Source organism: Lasioglossum baleicum, chromosome 16, assembly GCF_051020765.1.
Source record: "Lasioglossum baleicum chromosome 16, iyLasBale1, whole genome shotgun sequence".
Classification (NCBI taxonomy): domain Eukaryota; kingdom Metazoa; phylum Arthropoda; class Insecta; order Hymenoptera; family Halictidae; genus Lasioglossum; species Lasioglossum baleicum.
Genome location: NC_134944.1, coordinates 9,056,303 through 9,082,126, shown reverse-complemented (window position 1 = coordinate 9,082,126; position 25,824 = coordinate 9,056,303). Strand labels below are relative to the sequence as shown.

At 39.7% G+C, this 25,824-nt stretch overlaps 1 protein-coding gene across 30 annotated transcripts in view; it reads left to right on the top strand.

Moving 5' to 3' along the window:
- Camkii (Calcium/calmodulin-dependent protein kinase II) overlaps window positions 1–25,824 on the top strand; it is a 194,330-nt gene that overhangs the window by 102,483 nt on the left and 66,023 nt on the right. For 18 of the 30 annotated variants that reach the window (XM_076440403.1, XM_076440379.1, XM_076440401.1 and 15 more), the window contains exons 4-10: window positions 3,209–3,263; window positions 4,445–4,583; window positions 7,506–7,608; window positions 9,116–9,294; window positions 9,421–9,543; window positions 11,380–11,463; window positions 23,827–23,887. In XM_076440403.1, the coding sequence (XP_076296518.1) occupies window positions 3,209–3,263; window positions 4,445–4,583; window positions 7,506–7,608; window positions 9,116–9,294; window positions 9,421–9,543; window positions 11,380–11,463; window positions 23,827–23,887 (744 nt within the window). The remainder of the gene's footprint in view (window positions 1–3,208; window positions 3,264–4,444; window positions 4,584–7,505; window positions 7,609–9,115; window positions 9,295–9,420; window positions 9,544–11,379; window positions 11,464–23,826; window positions 23,888–25,824) is intronic. The other 12 variants (XM_076440404.1, XM_076440383.1, XM_076440402.1 and 9 more) reach the window with 1 other exon arrangement.

The following is a 25,824-nucleotide window of genomic DNA, read 5'->3' as shown; positions in this document are numbered from 1 at the left end:
AGACTGCTGAATAGATTTTATGCATTTATGTCAAAGATAAGTAGGTGAAATTTAAAACAAGAGACAGATTAAAAGAATTTAAATGTTTCAATGTATCAGTATCAGCTTATTACAATTATTAAAGGCACAAAGACATTTATTGTTTGCCTCCAGTTCGTTGTAATCGATGGAAACCATTTTTATTTTGCATAAAAATCCGCAGTCAGTGTCAGGTCATCAATGTCAGGTTTGTTAAATTTTATTAGGAGCGCAATTTTGAACATAGATGTGAATTGCAATAATGCAAACCTGCTGAAAATTACATAGGCCCTTTTTCCATTGGAAAAAAAAACTGAAAGACTTATTTTGCAGTTTGTTTATTAAATGTTATATATAGACTGCGGATCTTTATGCATTTATGGCTTAGGAAAATGTTCGAGAAGGCTAGAATATAAAATTTGATAGAATTTTGTACAATTTTTATTTGTTTTGGCGGCTTTTTTTCGACAATGGCTGTTCCCATTAACAATAGGATTTTATTTAATTCCACTTTCTCAAAATTTGTCGATAAAAATTGAAAAATGCATAAACATCCGCAGTCTACTTATACAGCAAGGAGCACAACTGATTCCACAAACTTTAAATCAGAATAACTTTTTTATGAATGGACCAAACGACTTCAATTTCTTTGCAAGGCTAGAAGAATTAGTTCAGTAAATGATGTGTAAAAAGTTCGTTGAAAAAATGCATTTGGTCGAAATTGTGAAAAACAATAGTAAAAATTGATTTCTACAACTTTTTTAGCTGGCCCAATCACGAAAATTTGGTCAACTTGTATAAACTATACGCTCCGAAAATTTCATTGAAATAGGTTAATTGGTTCACGAGTTGTAATCGATCGAAAGTGGTAGCAAGGCCAAAAATTTGGAAAAATTGCCATTTTCACCACGTTTGATCGTTTATAACTCGCAAACCAATGAACCAATTTCAATGAAATTTTCGAAGCGTACATAAATACAAGTCGATCAATTTTTACTATTGTCTCTCACAATTCCGATGCATTTTTTCACCATATTTTTTAGACGTCATTTAATAAACTAGTTCTTCAGCCTTACAGAGAAATTGAAGTCGTTTGCTCCATTCATAAAAAAGTTGTTCTGATTTAAAGTGTGTGGAATCAGTTATGCTCCTTACTGTATATAATGTTATGAATCTGTTAGGCGAAACATAGAACGGTAAAAGATCAGAGAACTTTAAGAATATTGTTATATTTAATATAACAAAGTCATTAAGGGATGAAATCAATTTTTATTTTACTCCTGCTATTCACAATCAATGCAGAACATTCTATTTCTATTATTTTCTAGTTACAGTATAATAAGTTCCTTATCAAATTTAAAAAACCTGACATAGTCCCTTCTTCCAGACTTCCAATCAATAATTTTTCATATTTTCAGCTACTTTCTTTCCGTACAATTCTCCCAGTGTCGAAAACTTACTGCGCCGAAAATTCCCCGGAGAACGGTGTCCGCGAGATCCGCCATGTTTCTTCCGCTCCCTCCGGAGGTGTTACCTCCGCGTATGTTGGTTAATGAAAAAATGAAAAGAGCAGGGCGAGACTAACAAAGGAGCGGCCCTTCGGAAGGGTAATTGGTCCGCCGTTCCCCGAGCATTCGGACAAAAATCCGTGTCCCTAATGGCGTCGTTCATATGCGCCGCGTCGGGGCACCGCGCAATTTGTTCAACGACCGTGAAGATCGTTTGCAGGATACCGCGACAATTTTCCATCACCGTCTTCACGTTCTACCGTTCTGCCTGGTGTGTGCCACTTTGCTACTTCCACGGACCGGGTTTTTCACGAGTGAAAAACGCGGAGAGCCCGGGGTCGTTAGGACGGTCGTCAAAACACTCTGTGCCACGGGACCGATAAAAATATAATGTGGCGACATCAGGCGGTCGATTGTTTATGCAAAGATACAGCGGAACGGTGAAACGGAACTTTCTCGTCCGAGGCTCCGTTTCCGAGAAAATCGGGTTCAAAGACTTTCCGGGTTCGAGGTCTCTTGATATGACCGGCCGTTTCTACTTAGAACAGACGCTGGTACATACAGGGTGGCTCAAAAGTGTTAGCTAAGGCCATTCGAAGCAACTTTTTCCTTTACGAAAGTGTTCGACGCGGCTTTGTTAAGGAGTTACGGTAAATCTTCTACCGACGCGAAAAGGTGCTACACGATGGACGCAGAGAAATATCCCCTCCCCACTACTAATGCGACGCGGAGAGTCGCAGTCGTCGGCACAGTTCAAAGGCCCGTGCGCCCTCACAATGTAACAGCAATATTTAATCTTTTTTATTATTACTTATTTTTTAATGAAACTTTCGTCAATATATTCGTGGCAGTTTGCTGATTAAAATAAGACCAAACACGATGTAATTTCAACTGTATTTAGTGGTTTAATTGGCGATGAACGTTTCGGGCGCGAGGTAGGACAGCGTATGGGAAAGAAAGAGACGCGGAGAGTCGCAATCGTCGGCACAGTTCAAAACCACCATTCTCTACGTCTAAAACATAGTGTCCCTCTACGATCGATGCAAACGAACCTCCCCGAGGCTGTTGCGTCGATAGAGGATTTACTGTATTAACAAAACCGAGGACAACATTTTCGTAAAGGAAGAAGTTATTTCAAATCGCATGAGGAATCATCCTCTTCAAGGAAGTACAAGATTTTTGGACACCTCTGTATATCAACTGGCAAAAAGGAATTAATTTCCATCCTATTCGATATTTATCATACGATAAATTCATTGTGATAGATATTCTTATTGTAATAAAATTTACTCGTTTATTTTTCATCTGTATGTAAATGGATCAGTGAGGATATTATCATTTGTTAACAAATTTCAAATGGCCTCAGGAATCACCCCCTTTCGAGGAGGTGCACCATTTTTCAACACCCTGTACACGTGTGTCGTCAATTTTTAAACTCGATGGGTTCAAAACCCATCCTTTTTATCCTCCATTCGTAAAAATGACTAAACGACAGGATGAACTAAACGAAGAAGTTCTGTGTTTGGTATTGTATCGATTGATGGACCAGTTTCGAGACCAGTATGACCCTCGTTGTAGGGGACTCAGTTTTGGTCATTTTTGCGAATGGTTAATTAGCAAAGTTAAGATCGATCGATCGGACGGTTCGACTAACAGTTTCTTGTTCCCGGTTTCTGTTGCAGTGAGATTACACGACAGCATTCAAGAGGAGAACTGCCATTACCTCGTGTTTGACCTGTAAGTAGAGTCGACGCGTAACATTAATCATCGATCGGATCGAAAGTTTCTAATCGAGTCGACCGAGAGAGTTTCCACCCCCGCAAGCCCGATACGAATCATCCACGGAGTCAGTAGCGGTCGAGGGCAACTTTAATCTAATTTCTATCGGAGTTGCACATCCCTTCCTACCCCTCATCCTCCAGCCTGCTCCGATTCGATCCGATGCGATTCGATTCTCCGGTGGCCGGTTAAAATTCGCGTTGGCTCGAATGATCGAAGCCCCGGGCGACACAGGTTTGCCAAAAGCCCGAGCCATCCACGAGGAAATCTCGAAGCCCCTCGATCTCCCTTTTGTCCGCTCCCCGGAGATCAACTCGCCACTCCCATTGCCAATTTTTGCGATTTTCTAAGCAACTTGACAAATTCGGAGAGCCCAACGATCCCCTGATTTGTTAATAGAAGATTGTCTACATCAGTTGCAAAGAACCACGCAGAAATTTCAAAAGGCTAGAAACAATGGTACTCTTATATTCTTTCAATCATCGTACTCTTTCGAATTGCACTAATATTTAGTGCAATAAATATTTTTTTATATATAGTCCTGTAGATTTTGACTAGAAGATGCCGAAAATCCAAGTTGGAACGTTAAGAATTCACTGGTTCAAAAGTTATGCGTGCTTAAAGTTCAGCAATTTTAAGCATTTCGGATAGTAAGGCCATATTTCGCCGCCATATTAGTATGTACTCGGTGCGGAGGCTCTAGGTGGCACCACAAGCTAGCGGTGATGTCGATAAAGTAGATTTTCAATATGCTTCCTACACCAAATATGGCGGAGCCCTTGCCTAATCGAAATGCTTAAAATCGCTGAACTTTAAACACACATAACTTCTGAATCCGTAAATTCCTATCGTTAAAACTTGGACTTTTTGCATTTTCTCGTCAAAATCTACAGGATTATATACAAAAAAATATCAAAAATTTGTGGATATTTATTTGTTACATATACACAATGTACAGATAATTGCGTTGTATCTAACTGGCTCACAACTTTCCTCCTCCTATCCTGTACGTCCGATCGCTCGCGGCTCGTTCCACTTAGATTCGAAGCAAATCGAGCGCCCCTTTTCCATGTTTTGGGATTCCGTTTCGATGTTTAATCGACGTGTACAGAGGAACGTTTTCCGGTCCGTGTTTGCAGAGTTACCGGCGGAGAATTGTTCGAGGATATCGTCGCGCGAGAGTTCTACAGCGAAGCGGACGCCTCGCACTGTATTCAACAAATCCTGGAGAGCGTACAACACTGCCACCATAACGGAGTCGTGCACAGAGACCTGAAAGTACGTAGACAGACGAGAACAGTTTGCATTTCGATACAGAAAAGATACACGCCTCCATCTCTCTCTCCCACTTTTTTCTTCCACGCCCTCTGCAGAGATTGCTCCCAGTGGGCGTGGTTTAGTGGCCCTCTGCAGAGGTTTCTCCCAGTGGGCGTGGTTTAGCGGCCCTCTGCAGAGGTTTCTCCCAGTGGGCGTGGTCTAGTGGCCCTGGGCTCCCGCAGATAGCTCACGAAGCAAATCCCTGCTTCGGAATTTACGATATTGATGCAAAATAAAATGTTTTTAATATATCGTTATTCTTCAACTATTTACATTCTCGTCATATAATATTTTTTATTAATTAATAAATTATATTTTTTCTATAAAAGCATAAAATTCGCAGTCTAGTGAATTTTTGGCCACGCGACGATCAATATTATCTACAGGACTGCTAAATCCAAGTGTTAACCATTTGTAGTTTTCACGAGTTAATATTTTATTTCCAAAAAGGGTAAGAATTAAATTTCAACTATCTTTTCCTCGAAAAACTGATTATCCTTAGTGGCCCTAATGGCCACCCACTTGCTCTCCGAACACCTGTCTTCCGACCTGTAACTTTGGAACGTCCGGTACTCGTTCCGACGGATTTAAATTGCTGGAAATTCAGTGGAGAGGCCACGTCGTCAAGAAAACGTGGACGGGAGTAGAAACGAGGGGAAAATTAATCCGTCCAAAGACGAACGAAAAAGGAGAAAGTAAGAGAGAGAGAGAGAGAGGGAGGGGTGGGGTGGGAAAAGGGGGTAGGAAAAGTGGCGTTTCATGAAAAACTGAAAAAAGTCTCGCTGTTGGACCAACGATGTGTGTCAAGCATCCCGCGTGTACAGGGTGGTCCAAAAGTCTGTTTCCTTTGAACGCGACTCACAGCGCCAAAATCATTAACGCGATAGAGCTTCGGATCTCTGCAACAAGAATCTCCGTTTTCCTCGCGAGAAACTACGACGAGTTTTGAACCGCCCTGTACACAATTCCAGCCGGATTGATCCGCGGCAGGGTCGCGTAAATCCGTGGATGTAAGGCAGGTTGCCACGTATTTTCCGCTTCGAGATATTGTGGCTTACAGTTTCCAGCGTCGATATCGGCTGGGAAATTGTGTGGCATCCTGCGTTCCCGCATTTTACACGGGGAAAAAAAATTCTTTTCCCGTTCATTCTCCGATTATAATCGACGACGCCCCTTCCAGCGAGCGAGCAACATGTTTTCTCGAATTGAACACTCTTATCGAGTTCGTTGACCTTGCTCGCCGAGCTCTCCGGTACGCAACCTTGCCTCGCGACGACGAGAAATATTTTAAACACGGTAGAATTTGAAAATGGAGTAAATATAAAAATAAAAAAAATTCTTCGTCAAACACTATACGCGGGAACCATGTACAGGGTGGGGCAATAACTATGTCCACTTTGAATATTGCCGTTATTTGTAATAATATGAAAAAATATTACAGACAAAACTTACACGGTATAGAGGGGGGCATATCGTGACAAAAACATTGTCTGCGTGGATGGTGGCATAGAGGAGATTTCAAGGTCACCTTGATTTTTTATTAATGGAAACACCTACTTTCTGTATCACGAATCGATAGACTATCGAATTCTGAGTAAAAATCTATTGACCTCCATATGTCCTAAATCGAATAGTTAACGAGATATTATCGAAATAATTTTCTTTCTTCTTTGGATAATATCTCATTAACTATTAGGTTTAGGACATATGAGGGTCAACACTTTTATACTCAGAATTTGATACTCTATCGATCTATGGTATGAAAAAAGGACATTCTATTAAAAAAAAATCAAGGTGACCTTGAAATCTCCTCTATGCCTCCACCTACGAAAAAAATGGTTTGGTCACAACATGTCCCCCTCTGTACCGTGCAAGTTTTGTTTCTAACATTTTCCCATATTGTTACAAATAACGGAGATATTCAAGGAGGACATAGTTATTGTCGCACCCTGTATAAATTTCTTCATATTCCTAACAATTTCAATAACTTGAAAATTACATATGGACTTTCTTAAATCGTCTTAATGTTTTTTTCTGTTTTAATGTACATCAGAGTGGGGCAATAATCAACTAATATTTAAAAATGACTAATAGTCTTCTTCATGAATGCTAGTCTCAGCAAAATAGTCATTAGTCATGTGCGATTAACATACATTAATATTATTAATTAGTTATCAGTCAACTGATAAGTCAAAATAACTAAGTCAAAAAGTGTTGACTAATGACTATTTTGCTATGACTAACATTCAAACAGACTATTTGTCATTTTTAAATATTAATTGACTATTGCCCTACTCTAGTGGTCTCGCAGTCTAGAGATCAGTAGACTACAAATCTCTCTGCATTTATAGCATCTGGAAATTTAAAAAAAAATGGTGGAACATAATACTCGATGGATTTTGTTACGATTCTTATTTATTTCGGAACCACACAAAAGCTACTAACACTAAAAACAAGATTTCATTTAATTCCATTCACAGTTTGCCTATAAAAATTGAAAATCAGACTCGCCAGATTGTGACTCGTCTCCCCACTTCACCTTCTGCCCGGTCACGTGTCGTGCATGCGTCACACTGTCACGTGACCAATACAGACAGAGAGGGGGTAACTTTCTCCCCACATCTGGCGACTCTGTATGTGATTGCCACTCAGAGTGCTTCGATTGAGCCTAAATTTTCTCTCGCATGCGCGGCGATTTCAGCCTCAGTGACGTAATCTTCTCGATAAAATGGGTACCTTGATGAGCACCCCGCAGAATTTTAAGAAATTTATATGATTTGATTATGAAAAATGAATGTATTACAAGTTGGGCCGAATCGAAGCACTGTTGCCACTAGCAGAAGCCGCAGAGTTCATCGTCGACGAGTCTGTTTCCTGTTGCAGCCGGAAAATCTGCTGCTCGCGAGTAAGGCGAAAGGCGCGGTTGTGAAATTAGCGGATTTCGGACTGGCGATCGAGGTGCAGGGCGACGCACAGGCATGGTTCGGTAAGTCGACGATGCGAGCATATTCGATCATGCTGAAACTTGTTCACATAAACCGACGGATCCAATTGGATCCAGAAAGAAATTGTTGCGCGGTATCTTAGCCGGGAAATGGATGCGTTCACGGGATTCTTTATTTCCGGCACAGCTAGAGAAGATTCGCAATGAACGCCGCGCAAAGGGACAAGAGTAAGCCCGCTGGCGGCTCGGCAAATTTGCACGACAAATTTGCGCGACAAATGAACGGTGCACGGTTTGTTTAGCGCTCGTTGGAAATTTCCGTTCGAAGCGGAAAGGAAAAGAAAGCGGGGACGACCCGACGCGATGCGACGGGTTTACGAATTCTTTCTCTTTTTACCTCGCTGTAATCTGCTCGTCCGACGTTTCCACGCTGTCGCGATTTCAATTTGACCGACGACAAATTTTCATTCGCCCCCGTTGTCCACCCTCGCGCACTTTTTCCGACCCGTTTAATGCGTCGCGTCGTTTTCGCTCCCTCGCCCCCGTACCGTCGCGCGCGTCGCGGAAAACTCCGGAATAACTGTCTCTCCTTTCCCGAACGGATTTGTTCCCGCATTTCTCAACAATGCTTCGCGCTCGACGACTCTCGGGCACAGCTTCCGGAAAATCTTACAGAAATTTTTCAAATCCTCGGTTTGATCGTCATCGAGAGATTTTGTTTTTACGGGAAATATTATTTTTGCCGGCACTTCGTGAATTTCTTATTTTAGTTCGGCTGTTTTTACTCGGGACACTCGAAGATAACGGGGTCAAGGAGTTAGGAACAATTTTTATAAATTTTGTTTTCTTCTCAATCTTTCATTTTTTTAAGGGGTTAAGGGGTTGAGCACAATTTTTATAAATTTTGTTTTCTTCTCAATTTTTCATTTTCATTCCACTGTTTTTATTGGAGACATTCGAAGATAACGGGGTTAAGGGGTCAAGAGCAATTTCTATAAATTTTGTTTTTGATTTTGTCGATTCTTCGTGATTTTTTTATGTTCAATGCACTGTTTTTATTGAAGAGATTCGAAGATAACAGGGTTGAGGGGTTAAGAGCAATTTCTATAAATTTTGTTTTTGATTTTGTCGATGCTTCGTGATTTTTTCATTTTCATTTCACTGTTTTTATTGGAGAGATTCGAAGATAACGGGGTTGAGGGGTTAAGAATAATTTTTATAAATTTTATTTTTGATTTTGTTGATGCTTCGTGATTTTTTAATGTTCGATGCACTGTTTTTATTGGAGAGATTCGAAGATAACGGGGTTGAGGGGTTAAGAACGATTTCTATAAATTTTGTTTTTGATCTAGTTGATGCTTCCCCAATTTTTGATTTTCATTCCACTGTTTTTATTGGAGACATTCGAAGATAACGGGGTTAAGGGGTTAAAAGCAATTTCCATGGGGAAAAAGAATTTCTAAGGAGGGGGTGGATCGATGCAAGAGGCAGACGGTCGCCGGACGAAACGCACAAAATAATGAATGTGTGAAATGATCTATGACGAAAGGTTTCGCCGGGACACCCGGTTACCTCAGTCCGGAGGTGCTCAAGAAAGAGCCGTACGGCAAACCGGTGGATATCTGGGCGTGCGGCGTCATCCTTTACATCCTCCTGGTCGGTTATCCTCCATTTTGGGACGAGGATCAGCACCGGTTGTACGCGCAGATCAGAGCTGGATCCTACGACGTAAGGAAAACCCACCCAACACAGGCCAAAATACTTTGACTTGCTTCTTTTCATATTTTACAAATTTCACGTGTACGAGGTGAAACTCTGTCTCTGATATCGTGCCTTCTCTGTTGACATTGCCAGTACCCCAGTCCGGAATGGGACACCGTAACGCCTGAAGCGAAGAACCTGATCAATCAGATGCTGACGGTGAACCCCAGCAAAAGGATCACCGCCAGCGAGGCACTCAAGCACCCATGGATCTGCGTAAGTACTCGAACCATTATCGAACCACTCCTCCCTTTCTTCGAGATCCTTTCGCTGTTTTTGCATTCTGACTTGATCTTCTTTGGACTTTAACTAGGATTCGAAAGCCAGGATTTAAACCAGCAATTTTGACTTGACCTTCTTTGGACGTTAACTAGGATTCCCTGACTTTGACTAGGGGTGCTATCTGTAGAATCACTCATTTACACTCTGACTTGATATTCTTTGGACTTTAACAAGGACTCGAAAGCCAGGATTCAAACCAGTAAATTGACTTGGACTTTTCCCTGACTGTGACTAGGGACGCTATCTGTAAAATCACTGATTTAGACTTGGACTTGATCTTCTTTGGACTTTATCTAGGATTCGAAAGCCAGGATTTAAACCAGCAATTTTGACTTGACCTACTTTGGACGTTAACTAGGATTCCCTGACTTTGACTAGGGGTGCTATCTGTAGAATCACTCATTTACACTCTGACTTGATATTCTTTGGACTTTAACAAGGACTCGAAAGCCAGGATTCAAACCAGTAAATTGACTTGGACTTTTCCCTGACTGTGACTAGGGACGCTATCTGTAAAATCACTGATTTAGACTTGGACTTGATCTTCTTTGGACTTTATCTAGGATTCGAAAGCCAGGATTTAAACCAGCAATTTTGACTTGACCTACTTTGGACGTTAACTAGGATTCCCTGACTTTGACTAGGGGTGCTATCTGTAGAATCACTCATTTACACTCTGACTTGATATTCTTTGGACTTTAACAAGGACTCGAAAGCCAGGATTCAAACCAGTAAATTGACTTGAACTTTTCCCTGGCTCTGACTAGGGATGCTATCTGTAGAATCACTCATTTACACTCTTACTTGATCTTCTTTGAACTTTAACTAGGACTCGGAAGACAGGATTCAAACCAGCAATTTTGACTTGGACTTTTCCCTGACTGTGACTAGGGATGCTATCTGTAAAATCACTGATTTAGACTTGGACTTGATCTTCTTTGGACTTTATCTAGGATTCGAAAGCCAGGATTTAAACCAGCAATTTTGACTTGGCCTTCTTTGGACGTTAACTAGGATTCCCTGACTTTGACTAGGGGTGCTATCTGTAGAATCACTCATTTACACTCGGACTTGATATTTCGTTGACTTTGATCAGAGTTAGTCATTTTTACTAGGACTTTTGTTTGCCCCTGACTAGGGGTGCAATTTGTAAAATCACTTATTTAGATTTGGACTTGATATTTCTTTGACTTAGATCAGGACTCGACCATGTTTGGATCTTGACTAGGGGCGCAATTTGAAAAATCTCTCATTCAGACGTAGACTTAATATTTCTTTGACTAGATCTATCGTCTGCAAATTTCCCTGACCTTGACAAGGGGTGCAATCTGTAAAATCACTGGATTTAGTCTTGAACTTGATATTTCTCTGACTTTGATCAGGACTCGACCATGTTTGGATCTTGACTAGGGGTGCAATCTGTAAAATCTCTCATTTAGACCTAGACTTAATATTTCTTTGACTTTGATCAAGTCTCGGCCATTTTTTTGGACCTCGACTGAGGGTGCAAACTGAAAAATCTCTCATTCAGACGTAGTCTTAATATTTCTCTGACTTTGATCAGGTCTCGACCATGTTTTGACCTTGACTAAGGGTGCAATCTGTAAAATGACTCATCCAGACTTGGATTTGATATTTCTTTGACTTCGATCAAGTCTCAAGCATGTTTTATCTTTGACTAGCGCTCTACTTTGATTGATTCGATTTTTGCAACCCTAAGCGATTCCTATCGAACTCCGACTAACTCGAGATCATTTTCGCATGTTGCAGCAACGGGAGCGTGTCGCCTCTGTCGTCCACAGGCAAGAGACTGTGGAATGTTTGAAGAAATTCAACGCAAGGCGCAAATTAAAGGTGAGTGGTTCCTCCAAAAGCCGGTCTAATTAAACGATCTTCCGATCGGCCGGACAAGGATCGTAATTAGAGGACGGTCACGGGGCCGCGGGTTTCTCGATTAATGGAATTCACGAGGAACAACCCTTGTGTCACGGTTCCGCGGTTCCATGGTTCTGCATAAACTCCCGGCGATAACTATACAACTATAATATCACGGTTACACGCGAGTTTCGATACTCGAGACGCACGGTGGCCCAATTCTATCAAATGGCTGGAATTAACTCGAGTTCTGAATTTTCCTGAACTTCTATTCTCGATTGGGACGCGTTTGAAGAAGCGTGGAAGAATTTGGTCCTTTACGGTCCTTCACTGACAACATCAACCATTTCTTGTTGCATATGAAATGTCCGATTTTAGAATGAGATTCTTATAAAACGTTTCGATCAAGAAATTCTGTTACAGTCTATACATTTATTTGTATAAAACATTGAGGTACAAAGCTAATCCTTAACACTAAGTAAAGATTGTTTTAAAGATCAAATCTTGTAAAGATGCTTTCATAAGAAATGATTTAATAAATATCTTTATTAGAGCACACATTATAATAAGAACCGTGCAAAGTCTAAATTAATTAATTTTTGTCGTTTTTATAAGGCAACCACGTGCCTGTTGCATTTGTTAATATTCTATGTTCAATTTTAATTTATATGTATAATTTCACTTTTAAATCAGGTTAATTTCAACGTTAACCAACGCGACTGTCGTGTTTTCCTTCTATATGTCTGGACAAATTACTTCTATGTGATTTTTGGTGAAACTGTGATGATTAATTAACTTACTAGTCGTTGATGGTAAAGAAGAACTACAAAATCAAGATAACAATCTTGTAAATGAAAATGTGGACGACCATAATATCTTATTTTTACCGTAAATACAATCAAGAAACTTGAAATTTCTGGATAGAATACATTCGGTACAAAATTGCGTTTGCATTGCTAAAAATCGGACATTTCATATGCAACAACCAAATAAATAAAATCCCGTACAACTGATAACGACTAAAATTCTAATCTGATGGTGTAAAAATTGAACGGTGGAAGAATTATGATAAAATAATATGAAAAAATTATTTCTATTATAATATTGAGATGGCAACGCTATCCACGAGGCTACTTTTCGATCAAAATGAAAGAAGCGACGTCAAAATCGGATTTCACTAACCAGGAAATTCCTGTAACAACGAGCAACCGACAAAGATATGAACACGGCACGCGTTTTTCGGCGAATTGACTTGTCGTCGGTGACATTGACCGACGGCGGCGGCGGCGGCGGCTATTGGTTTGTTTGCGTATCGCTTCGATGATGTTTGGCCTTGTTAATCAATTGCAAAGCACAACGGGGGCGCTCGTCCGCTGCAATAACGAAACCAGGAAGAGTCTCCGAGCAGATGGACTGATTAACCGTCGAATAAACGGGATCGATTGAAACGGCTCGGCGTTTCGCGTCCCCCGTTGTTCCCGTGCTCGTTTCGGATCGACAAACTCTAGAAACTCGGCGCGTTTACAGTGCGCAAAATGTCCCGACAGTGACTCGATTACACCCGGAAGAGTTAAATGAAATTTCCGGCGCCGCTGGGACGTCGATCGATCCGACAAAATGGCCGACAACGACAAAGGGAACTCGATTCCCAGTTTCGAAACAGGGGTCTCGCGGGGGGCCGTGTCTGGTCCGCTTTCTCACGATCAATCCGATCTCTCCCCGACTCCAGAGAAAAAGAATTCTTAGATCTTTGGGTGTCTTGTACGAGGGAATCTTATTTCTATTTGTTTATTCGTTCACGCTTCAAGCTAGTCTTCAGACATTTTTTTCAGGAGAACCATTCAACTTTCTACCTCAGAATTTTGCATACCCATTCATGGGTACTTGAAGTATGTACATCCACTGTTTTCTTCAAGTAAATATTATCAAAATTGCACTATCATCCTTGGTTACAGTTGGCTTGACTGTGGTCTCATCAAGGGGGTCTTCAGGAATGTTTTCCAGAAGAACCATTGAACTTTTCGTCTCAGGATTTTGCATACTCATTCATGGGTACTTGAAGTGTGTGCATACATAATTTTCTTCAAGTCAATATTATCAAAATTGCACTATTATCTTTGGTTACAGTTGGTTTGACTGTGGTCCCATCAAGGGGGTCTTCAGAAATGTCTTCCAGAAGAAGCATTGAACTTTCTGCCCCAGGATTTTGCATACTCATTCATGGGTACTTGAAGTGTGTGCATACATAATTTTCTTCAAGTCAATATTACCAAAATTGCACTATTATCTTTGGTTACAGTTGGTTTGACTGTGGTCCCATCAAGGGGGTCTTCAGAAATGTTTTCCAGAAGAAGCATTGAACTTTCTGTCCCAGGATTTTGCATACTCTTTCATGGGTACTTGAAGTGTGTGCATACATAATTTTCTTCAAGTAAATATTATCAAAATTGCACTATTATCTTTGGTTACAGTTGGTTTGACTGTGGTCCCATCAAGGGGGTCTTCAGAAATGTTTTCCAGAAGAAGCATTGAACTTTCTGCCTCAGGATTTTGCATACTCATTCATGGGTACTTGAAGTGTGTGCATACATAATTTTCTTCAAGTCAATATTATCAAAATTGCACTATTATCTTTGGTTACAGTTGGTTTGACTGTGGTCCCATCAAGGGGGTCTTCAGAAATGTTTTCCAGAAGAAGCATTGAACTTTCTGCCTCAGGATTTTGCATACTCATTCATGGGTACTTGAAGTGTGTGATACATAATTTTCTTCAAGTCAATATTATCAAAATTGCACTATTATCTTTGGTTACAGTTGGTTTGACTGTGGTCCCATCAAGGGGGTCTTCAGAAATGTTTTCCAGAAAAAACAATTAAACTTTTTGCCTCAGGATTTTGCATACTCATTCATGGATACTTAAGTGTGTGCATACACAATTATCTTGGACTAAATATTATCAAAATTGCACTGTTATCCTTGGTTACAGTTAATTTGAATGTGGTCGCATCAAGGGAGTCTTCAGAAATGTTTTCCAGAGAAACCATTAAACTTTCTGCCTCAGAATTTTGCATACTCCTTCGTGCTTGAAGTATGTACATTCACTGTTTTCTTCAAGTAAATATAGAGTTACATATTTGTCTAGCAGAGCATATTTCGAAAAAGATGTTACTGTTACCCCAATTCTGGTCTTACTGGTGATCTTGTATGAAAGAATCGTCGGAGGGCAACGAGTCTCCACAGGGTTAAGATTTAAAGGGACTCGATGAATGGAAATGTCGTCGATCAAGGCGACTCGTGATCGACAGAGACCTCAGAGTCCACTTTCTCCGTGGCAGAGTCAGCGTTCGAGACTCTTTGATCCGGAATTCGTGGTACCCCGCACTCCTCGATCTCCTCGACGCCTGTTGCAATTGTGTAGACTAGTAGAGTCGCTTGAATTGCCGACGGAATCGCCCGACACTCGATCGAGTGTGCACGTCGACGGAACGAGTCGCCGCGAGTTCTTCTTCTGTGTCGACTGTGTGTACGTGCTTGTCTCCGAAAGGCAGAGTGTTGGAAGACAATTGATCGTCTCTGCGGTGAACATGACCCTCCGGTCGCCCTGCCAGTGCTTCGAAATAAAAATCGTCGTGGACGTTCATTAAAAATGCGTTTTGCAATCTAGTAGGAACGTCGAGCAAGTTCGTAAACCATTTGTTCATTCATCAGCATCATTCATTTTATAATTATTCAAGTTACAAGAATGATTCCATTAGAAATTATTCAGTAAATCTCTTCATCCAAGCACGTATTGTTCTAAAAATTGCGAGAAATTAAAAAGAAATTCGGTCTCGTTAAATAATGTTGTTGTTAACCCTTTGCACTCCAAATTATTTTTCATTTTTGTCGCCACCAATTCCCTACTATTTTCAGTGATTTATATGAAATTTACTTCGGAGGACCGTTGCCTGACTAATTACATTAAATGTATAGCTCTGAAACTTTGTTGTACTTCATATTTGTGGAGCTTATTTTTGTTTTTAACCCTCATACGATCCTCAAGAATAGTCGCATGAAAGAAACTAAGATAATAATTCACCCATGTTTGCTCTACACGTGAAATCAACAAATTATGTTCCATTTGTAACGTCACTATTAAAAGAAATACACCTCACAACACAGACATAAAGGGATCAATGATTTTTCAGTATGTGAGAATAGTAAATGGTTGAATTTTTACCCTGAGGATCGTATAAGGGTTAACTAAAAATTAAGACAATCAAAATAAATAATGGAGGATCCTACGTATATCAGATCATACGATTTGGATATTTTTTGAGACGTCAGAGCAATCAGTTCACTACAAGTTTATTACAAGAATTACATACAGAGAAAGTACTAGAAGTTGTGAGTGTAAAAAGTATTCGTGCACCCTTTAAATTATAATAACTTTTCTAGAATTTTTCGTATCAAACGACCTGATTTTTTATAATCAATTGGAAGCATTGGTTTACGAAATGATATGCAAGAAAGATTTCCCAAAAATTGTTTACCCTTGACAAAGGAGTGCAAAGGGGTAATAATGTAACAGGGATAACTGAATCAATTGTGTATTCTAATAAATCTGTGGTGTCCATTCGACGCACAGTATCAACGGTGTTCCATGCACCGATCAGTTCCTATTTTCGCTCGAGGGATTTTTGTCGTCGACGCGGAACAATGTATACGGAGTTCCCAGTGCCTCAAAGTACATACCAGAGCGCAGTAATACGATTCATTGGCTTTTAAACGAACAACGGGTCTGCAACTATTCGTTTCTCGAGTGTCGTTCAGCTTAAGTCGCGGGGCAAAGGATTATAGTCGCCGCGGCACGATACGCTTCGGTTCTTTTTGGAAACGGGTTTCATTTCCAAACGGGAACACCGGGAAATTTCGAACACCAGAGTCACAGTAATGGAATACGAAATTTTCGAGTGCGATTCGTCGCGCGATTCCTGGCAAATAAATTACTGTTAAGCGTAGAATAACAAAGCATTTACACAACATCGATACACAGCGACGACGCGGCGCGACTGGGGTTACCATTCCCGGACATATTGCCCATGAGGAACGAAGAAATTTTCAGAATTTGTACAGTGTGCCACAGTCGTAATGAACCACTTTTTGTTGGTCATTTTTTGATTATTATAGAATGCTCTTTTTCGACCAAAAAATTACCAGTTGTAGATGCATTTCCTCCCTATAAGATTCTGGGGTCAAGTTTGTTCAAAAATTAATACAGCTTGGGGAAAATATTTTTTTTTGTGGTGTGTCATTTGCAGGTTCCAGCGAAAGAGCCCCAAATGAACCACTTCTTGTTGATGTCATTTTTTGATTATTTCTGAATGATCTTTTTCGTCCAAAAAATTACCAGTTGTAGATGCATTTCCTCCCTATAAGATCCTGGGGTCAAGTTTGTTCAAAAATTAATACAGCTTGGGAATAATATTTTTTTTTGTGATGTATCATTTGCAGGTTCCAGCGAAAGAGCCCCAAATGAACCACTTCTTGTTGATGTCATTTTTTGATTATTTCAGAATGATCTTTTTCGTCCAAAAAATTACCAGTTGTAGATGCATTTCCTCCCTATAAGATTCTGGGGTCAAGTTTGTTCAAAAATTAATACAGCTTGGGGAAAATATTTTTTTTTGTGGTGTGTCATTTGCAGGTTCCAGCGAAAGAGCCCCAAATGAACCACTTCTTGTTGATGTCATTTTTTGATTATTTCTGAATGATCTTTTTCGACCAAAAAATTACCAGGTGTAGATGCATTTCCTCCCTATAAGATTCTGGGGTCAAGTTTGTTCAAAAATTAATACAGCTTGGGGAAAATATTTTTTTTTGTGGTGTGTCATTTGCAGGTTCCAGCGAAAGAGCCCCAAATGAACCACTTCTTGTTGATGTCATTTTTTGATTATTTCTGAATGATCTTTTTCGTCCAAAAAAATTACCAGTTGTAGATGCATTTCCTCCCTATAAGATTCTGGGGTCAAGTTTGTTAAAAAATTAATGCAGCTTGGGAATAATATTTTTTTTTTGTGGTGTGTCATTTGCAGGTTCCAGCGAAAGAGCCCCAAATGAACCACTTCTTGTTGATGTCATTTTTTGATTATTTCAGAATAATCTTTTTCGTCCAAAAAATTACCAGTTGTAGATGCATTTCCTCCCTATAAGATTCTGGGGTCAAGTTTGTTCAAAAATTAATACAGCTTGGGGAAAATATTTTTTTTTGTGGTGTGTCATTTGCAGGTTCCAGCGAAAGAGCCCCAAATGAACCACTTCTTGTTGATGTCATTTTTTGATTATTTCTGAATGATCTTTTTCGACCAAAAAATTACCAGGTGTAGATGCATTTCCTTCCTATAAGATTCTGGGGTCAAGTTTGTTCAAAAATTAATACAGCTTGGGAATAATATTCTTTTTTGTGGTGTGTCATTTGCAGGTTCCAGCGAAAGAGCCCCAAATGAACCACTTCTTGTTGATGTCATTTTTTGATTATTTCTGAATAATCTTTTTCGTCCAAAAAAATTACCAGTTGTAGATGCATTTCCTCCCTATAAGATTCTGGGGTCAAGTTTGTTCAAAAATTAATACAGCTTGGAAAAAATATTTTTTTGTGGTTTGTCATTTGCAGGTTCTAGCGAAAGGAGTTCTTAATATGATACACCTGGAGTCCCTAATATGGCACCTAGTGCCATATTCCTCACCCACACCAAGAATGTCAGTAGCTATACCTATATTAGGGAACCCTTGGTAGTGCCATATTGGGAACTCCACGTGGAATGTCCATGAATTTCAGTCCGAACCAACAGTTGGCAAACATTAATATAAATAAACTGAATCACGCTTAAAAATAAAAAACCACGCTAATAATAAAATGCACTAAAAAGGAGAAAATAATTTTTTTTCTAGTTCTCCATAAAATACCGAATCCAGTTAAATGATTGATAATAATTTTTCCTCAAAGTTTTAAGTATCTGTTTAAGCAATTAGTTCTAATTATCTATCGGAATAGATAGAAAAATTTAATATACAAATATTGACGTAATCTTGGTGGGCGCTCCACGCTTTTATTTTTCTAGTCACTAATGTCATGATTTTATTTAAATTAATATTAAATGTTTCCATCCATTCCGACACTAATTTTATAACAGAAGACATTTTGAACTAATTGCTGAAAATTTCGGGGAAAAATATTATCAATCATTTAGCTGGATTCGGTATTTCATGAAGAAACAGGAAAGAAAATTATTTTCTCCTTAATGGATTTTAATATAAGCATGATTTCTAAAAAGATCTTTTTATATATTTCATTTTCTACGTTTATTGTCATCGGAAGCAAGTGTGCATACGAAATTTCAGCAAGATTGGACTATGCGAAGAGATTTAAAATTCGATTACAAGATTTGACGCATACAACAACAATAACACGGCAAGTTAATAATAAGCGCGGTAATAAAAAATGATCATAATACAGTTTCAGTTGCGAGAGGGTTGGCAACCCCGTACTTCCATTTATCGATCAAGTTTCCACCTTTTTTTTCGTGGACGTGCGATTCGTCAATATTGCACGAGGCAATTAAAAAAAGCGAAATTTCAAATATCGGAAAAACATTCGATTGCCCTCGGTGAAATAAAAACGCTGTATAGGTCGCGCGGAACGGTATTATTTACAGGTACCTTTCCCATTAATAATAGAGGTGACAATAGACGACGGTGATTTAGGGGATGAAAGGGATCTATTCGACCGATAAGACGACACTGCCTGCGGGATCATCGGGGTCGTCCGTCTTCTACCTGGCAGTGATTAAGCGGGTGACGTAATAGTCATTCGCATAAATAACAACTCTCTCGCCCCTCTCTATTCGTCTTGTAAACATAGTTTTTCGTGTTTTCGGTCGGATCAATGCTCCGTCCGGAGTCAGTCGAACGGAGGCAGAGCTTCCAATCACGCGATCGTTCCATTAGCAACGAATGTGATTAGTATTTGCGGCTAATGGTGGCTTCCTGACGCAGGGGTTGATACAGGGGATGATTGTGGCCCGATGCGCTCGTTTCCGCGTTTCCTTTCGATTAATTTGCACTGGGAATTGGACTGCGTCTTTGGTGATATTTATAGACCTGGTGGAGATCTAGTTTCGAAATATTTCCAACGCGATTGTTTAGAAAAGTAAAACCTGTGGCGTCACATGTTGCTAGTGGTCATTACGGGTAAACTTTACCTTACCGGACTGAAAATTAGTACCTTTCTCCCACGAATTATGACGTAATTAGTATTAGTATTTAGTGTATTTATTTCAGATCGAAGTTTCGATCTTCCAGGATCAATAATTGAGGAGATATGGTCGCTTGAAGTTGAGCATTTTTGACAGGTAAGGGCGCCGCCGAAGAAACTCGAAATATGCTCAACTTTAAGCGACCATATCTCCTGAACCATTGATCCTAGAGAATCGAAACTTCGATCTTCAGGTTCTCCGGGTACAAATCTACTGGATTACATACCAAATACACATCATAAATCGTAGAAGAAAGGCACAAATTTTGAGTCCGGTGAAGTAAAGAGACAGCTGTCATTGATTTCCGACGATTTAGTGATACAGTGAGTGACTATTCGCGGAACACTGGTGAACTGTGAAAAGTGTGAACTTCTCTCAGGGAGCAGCAGGAAAACATGAAGGGGTTGAAGAGCAGATTCTCGTTGCGCAGGCAACACGAGGAACAGCCGGCCATTCCCGAGGTATTTGCAGTTTGATCGCGTCCCATTAATAATCAACGAGTCATTGAGCAATTCTCCGCGTGCTCGTTGTCCGAGCACGCGGCCATTAACAAAAGTAAATAAATAAATAGAGCGGAAACCGTAGGGAAACATCACTGATTCGAAAATTCTCTTGCTCGACTATCTTCTATCGATTCGAGAATTGTTCTCTATTTCAGGATTATTCCGCTTCCGGAAATCCATGGATCGTCCAGCGTCTCTAGAAGCGAATGGCCGTGTCCATCGTGCAGAGATCGATAGATCAACTCGGTTAATTTGCATCGCGAGCGTCTTTTATCGGGATTGAAGCGATAGACGGTATCGCGTGCCGAACCGCTTCCTTTGCATCCCGCAGTCTCAAAGACGAAAGAAACAGCATGTTTTATTCATCCGAGCTCTCTTATCCGAGGAAAAAACCGAAAGTGTTTTCGCCTTTTTGTCCCCTGTTTCGCGAGGATACTCTCATTCCAGCTGGGTAAACACTGTATCGTCCTAACCTGAATATCGTTCTTTTATCAAGGGGTTGGTACAGTGTCACTGTTTCTCTATCAACAACAAAACAATCTGTATTTCAGAAAGTTCCAATTATTTTCTTAACTACCAGTTGAATTTTCGCAAAGGATAAACTACGCCTTAAGGGACCAAGAATTTCAGACTTTCTTAAATATAATTACTAGACTGCGGATCTTTCTGCAAAATAGAAATAGTCAGTATCGATTGCAAGGAATAGATACCAAACAGAATGTTATTTCGGCTGCTCTTGACTTTACCGGACTCAAAATTCGTGCCTTTCTCCTACGAATTATGATGTATTTTGTATGTAATCCAGTAAATTTTGTACCCGGAGAACCTGCAGATCGAAATTTCGAACCTCTAGGATCAATAGTTGAGAAGATATGGTCGATTAAAGTTGAGCATATTTCCAGTTTCTTTGGCGGCGCCCTTACCTGTCAAAATGCTCAACTTCAAGCGATCATATCTCGTCAACTATTGATCCTAGAGGATCGAAACTTCGATCTGCATCCGTGCCGAGTACCAATCTACTGGATCACATACCAAATACATCATAATTGGTAGAAGTCCCCACGTAGGAGTCTGGTTTGGAGGGGGTGTTGTCTGGTACTGGAGGGGGTACCTTTCTCCTCTGAATTCGCGCTGCCTTTCCTCCTCAGGCGACGTTGGGTTGATGAATTGACAGCGTTCGTAAAGATTTCGGCGAGGGGCTAGCGAAAAATGGAGGTCGTCTTGGAGAAAATCTTGTGGGGCGTCGGGACGCGGGAAATTAAACGTCCCGGAACGTGCACCGGCTAAATAAAATTCCTGTTAAACGAGTTTGATAGTTTCCACCCCCTGCCCCCGCTCTTCTTTCTCGTCTCTCTGCCAGTGGTGGAGTTTTCATCAGCCGCGATCGAAAGTTGAGTTAATTAGAGCCGCGATACTTAACCTGTTACGCGGCGTTATTGCACCATTCGCCGACTCGAATGAATAACAAAGCTCGAGTTACCCCATTTCTTTCTCTCCCTCTCGCTTGCTCTGTCGCTGTCTCTCTCTCTCTCTCTCTCTCTCTCTCTCTCTCTTCCGTTTGGTTTTCGCGAAACCGTTCGCCGGTATTTTTCCCTTTTTCTTTTTTCATTCTGTGCTCTTCTCGTCGCTCGACCGCCGCGTCTCGTGTTTCTTGATTGATATTTACGGCCTCTGCTCGGGTTTCTGAACGCAGGCTGCTTCTTGTTCCCGACGCTTTTGATGCATTGCGGCCCGCTGCGGGGTTCCTGCTCGCTCGATTTCTACAGGTCGCTCCAAAATTGATAGATTCAATGTTTGAATTCCTTGGAAGTACAATGTTGAAGATTGTTTCAAGCACATTCGATTGCTTATTAGAATCTTTCAGTGATTTCACTGATTTCACTGATTCTCTATATCTACAGGACGCTTCAAAATCGGTGCACTCAACTGTTACTTCCTTGAAATGACGAGGATTCTTTTTTTTTTTTTTTGGAAGTACAATGTTAAAGATTGTTTCAAGCATTCGACTACTTATTAAAATCTTTCAGTGATTTCACTGATTCTCGATATCTACAGGACGCTTCTAAATCGGTGCACTCAACTGTTAGAAACGCCTTGAAACTCCAACGATTTTTTAAAAGCGTTCTATAGCTTGTTAAAATCACCCAGTAATTATTACATATTCGAGAGATTTGAGTTTTAACGCTGTTCCTTCTAGAGGACGTTTCAAAATCGATTACACACAATTCTTGAAACGCCAACGATTTTTTTAAGCGTGCTATAACTTGTGTTAGAATCACCCAGCAATTATTACATATTATATTTCAGAGATTTGAGTTTTAACGCTGTTCCTATTTCTACAGGACGTTTCAAATTTTGACAAATTCAAGTATGTAGTACAAAAGCGATGTATTTCTCAATATTCGATCAAAGAACCATTTGCACGGTCAAATTGCTAATCGTTTCGATATATTGCACGACTTAATTATACACAGACGTTCTATAAGAATGGAAACACCTAGTATGTACACCTTGCGGTCAACTTGCAATTAGGGTCCCCCCTCAGATTTCAATTACATTGAAATATGTTGTCAAGGTCACTATTCTGAACAACATTTCATTTTATTGTTTGGCGGTCGATTTTAGTTTACAAATTGCAAAAAACTTTTCTTGTAAAGGCATAGACTAGGTCTGGATCAGATCCAAGAATAATCTGTATTATACTCAGCGTCAAGCCGACCTACAAAAACAAAGGGAAATGTTCTAAATAACGACCTCGACAACAAATTTGAACGTCATTAAAATCGGAGAGGGGATAGCCCATCGAAAAATAGATTTAAAAATTTTTTCACAAATATCTCGTAAACTAAATCAACTGCCAGAAACTTCAAAGGGAGATGTTGTTCAAAATGGTGACCTTGACAACACATTTAGGGTCACTGAAATCGGAGAGGGGGTAGTTCATCGACAAATAAATTGACAAATTTGTTCACAAATATCTCGTAAAGTAAAGCCGACCACTAAAAAACTCTAAAGGGGAATGTTGTTCTAAATAAGAACCCTGACAACAAATGTGAACGTCATTGAAATCAGAAAGGGAGGGGGTAGTTCATCGACAAATAGATTTTCAAATTTGTTCACAAAAATCTCATAAACTAAAGCCGACCACTAAAAACTCTAAAGGGAAACGTCGTTCAGAAAGATGACCTTGACAACAATCCGGAGTTCATTGAAACCCGTGAGAACCTCCCTAATGGACAAGTTCACCCAGCTTAGAAACGATTTCTTCCGTCTTCCTCTAAGTCAGACGAATGGAACAGACGTCGGACGACTTTCGCCGAAGGTGTTCCTTCCACCTTAGATACAAGCATCGGTGTACACATTAATATCAATGAACTTTCCCGTGGTAGCCACCGCGTGTATCGAGGCAAACGAAACACCGTGTAGATTGATACGAATGAGTTTGTCCACGGTTTAATAGATAACGAAGACGAATGGAACCACGTTGTGTACACACGTACACATATATATATATATATATTCTGTTCTCCTTTGTTTGTCCGCAGGTCGCTATTCTGACGACCATGTTGGCGACGAGGAACTTTTCCAGTAAGTATGATGCACAGGGTAAGTACCTCCGGCCCTCTTCAGCGCTTCATGGACCACGACAGACAGTACTTTTATCATATATCTCCCATTAAATTTTACGCCCCTTGTCACCCACCCTGTCTTTCTATTTCTGTATCTTCTGTCTTCCTCCATCGTTTATCTCTATCTTTGCCTCTCTCTCTCTTTCTTTCTTTCTTTCTTTCTCTTTTTCTCTGTACACATTCCTGAATTCATAACCCATAAACCAACCACGTTATTCGTCTTGCACAGACACACGAACACTTGCAGAAAACCTGTCCCTTTATTCTCTTTCTATTTCTATCATTTTCTTTCTCTTTCTCGATCTCTCTCTGTGTATATATGTACGTGTACACGAGTATAAACATAAGTAGATACATATATACAAGAGAGGATAGTTGTTCATCAGCCCTTTCGTTGTTTTGAAGAGGTGCTTCAAGACGTGGCCGCGCACGCAGCTTTACTACCCTTATTAAGACGTTAGCGTCCTCCAACGAGAGAGGAGAGGGTGGCTCGCGTGCATCCACCCCCGCACACGGTTTCGCACACTCCCACGCAGCAAGAGGATTAAGTAGAACGAGGATAGCGTTCACCGACCGAGTAAACGAATTTCCCTCAGAGTTTCCCGAGGAGCCGGTTAACGGGACGCCTCCGGGGCGCCTTCCGCGGAAAATTCGTTTTCTAACCCCCCTCTTCTTTCTCGGAGAAAATTGCTCAAAAATCGCGACGGTTCAACTAAAAATAAATAAAACGACGAATGCACTTAGCTCTGGTGCTTAGAATGGAAGTAAACTTGCGTGAGAGGGGCGGTAACCGTGCTTTTCAATTTGTGGAAAATTCTGCGCGGTAGTCGAATGTACTGGGTGTCTTAGAAGAGTGTACAAACCAGGGGGTGGATATCTTGCAGAATGGAAGATATAGAGAATATAGAAGAGATAAATATAGAAATATTGGGAAATAGAAATTATGGAAAATGAATATAGAAATATTAAAATATACAAAATATGTAATACTAGAAGTTGTTGTTTACAACTTTTTTATGGGTGTCTATCTTGAAAATTTAAAAAATACGATTTGTAGATCTGCGTCGATTATTTATATATTCTGAAAATTTCATAAAAATCTTGAAGAATTGGAAGAGAGTATAGAGAATACAGAAAATATAGAAAATATAGAGAATATAGGAAATCTAAAAATGTTAAAAAATAGAAAATATAGAAATATTAAAATATAGAAAATATAGAAATGTCAAAATATAGAAAAAATATAGAAAATAAATTTAGAAATATCAAAATATAGAAAAAATATAGAAAATAAATATAGAACTATTTGAATATAGAAAATGAATAAAGAAATATTAAAATGTAGAAAATAAATATAGAGACATTAAAATATCGAAAATATTAAAATGTTAAAATATAAAAAATATAGAAAATAAATATAGAAATTATAGAAAATGAATATATATTAAAATATAGAAAATAAATATAGAGACATTAAAATATCGAAAATATTAAAATATTAAAATGATAAAATATAGAAAACGTAGAAGATAAATATAGAAATTATAGAAAATGAATATAGAAATATTAAAATACAGAAATATTAAAATATAGAAATACTAAAATATTGAAAATAAATTTGAATATATTAAAATATAGAAAACAAATTATATCGTTTACTTAACTAATCGTTTACAGTGAAACAAATGAGTACAGTAATTGTAATTAGCGATCGTGGCCACGCGACGAAGCACCGAGATCATTCCCGCTCGTGCCCCGAAGATCTGGAGCCCCCTAGATCCCATAGATCCATTCGATCGCGGAGCAGCGAGGTGAAATGTCCACCTGTGTGAAATTCAATCAGAAAAATTCTCTCGATTCTCTTGGCTAGTTTGCTCCGAATTTCAGCCTCGCTGACTCTGAGCGTCGTTCACA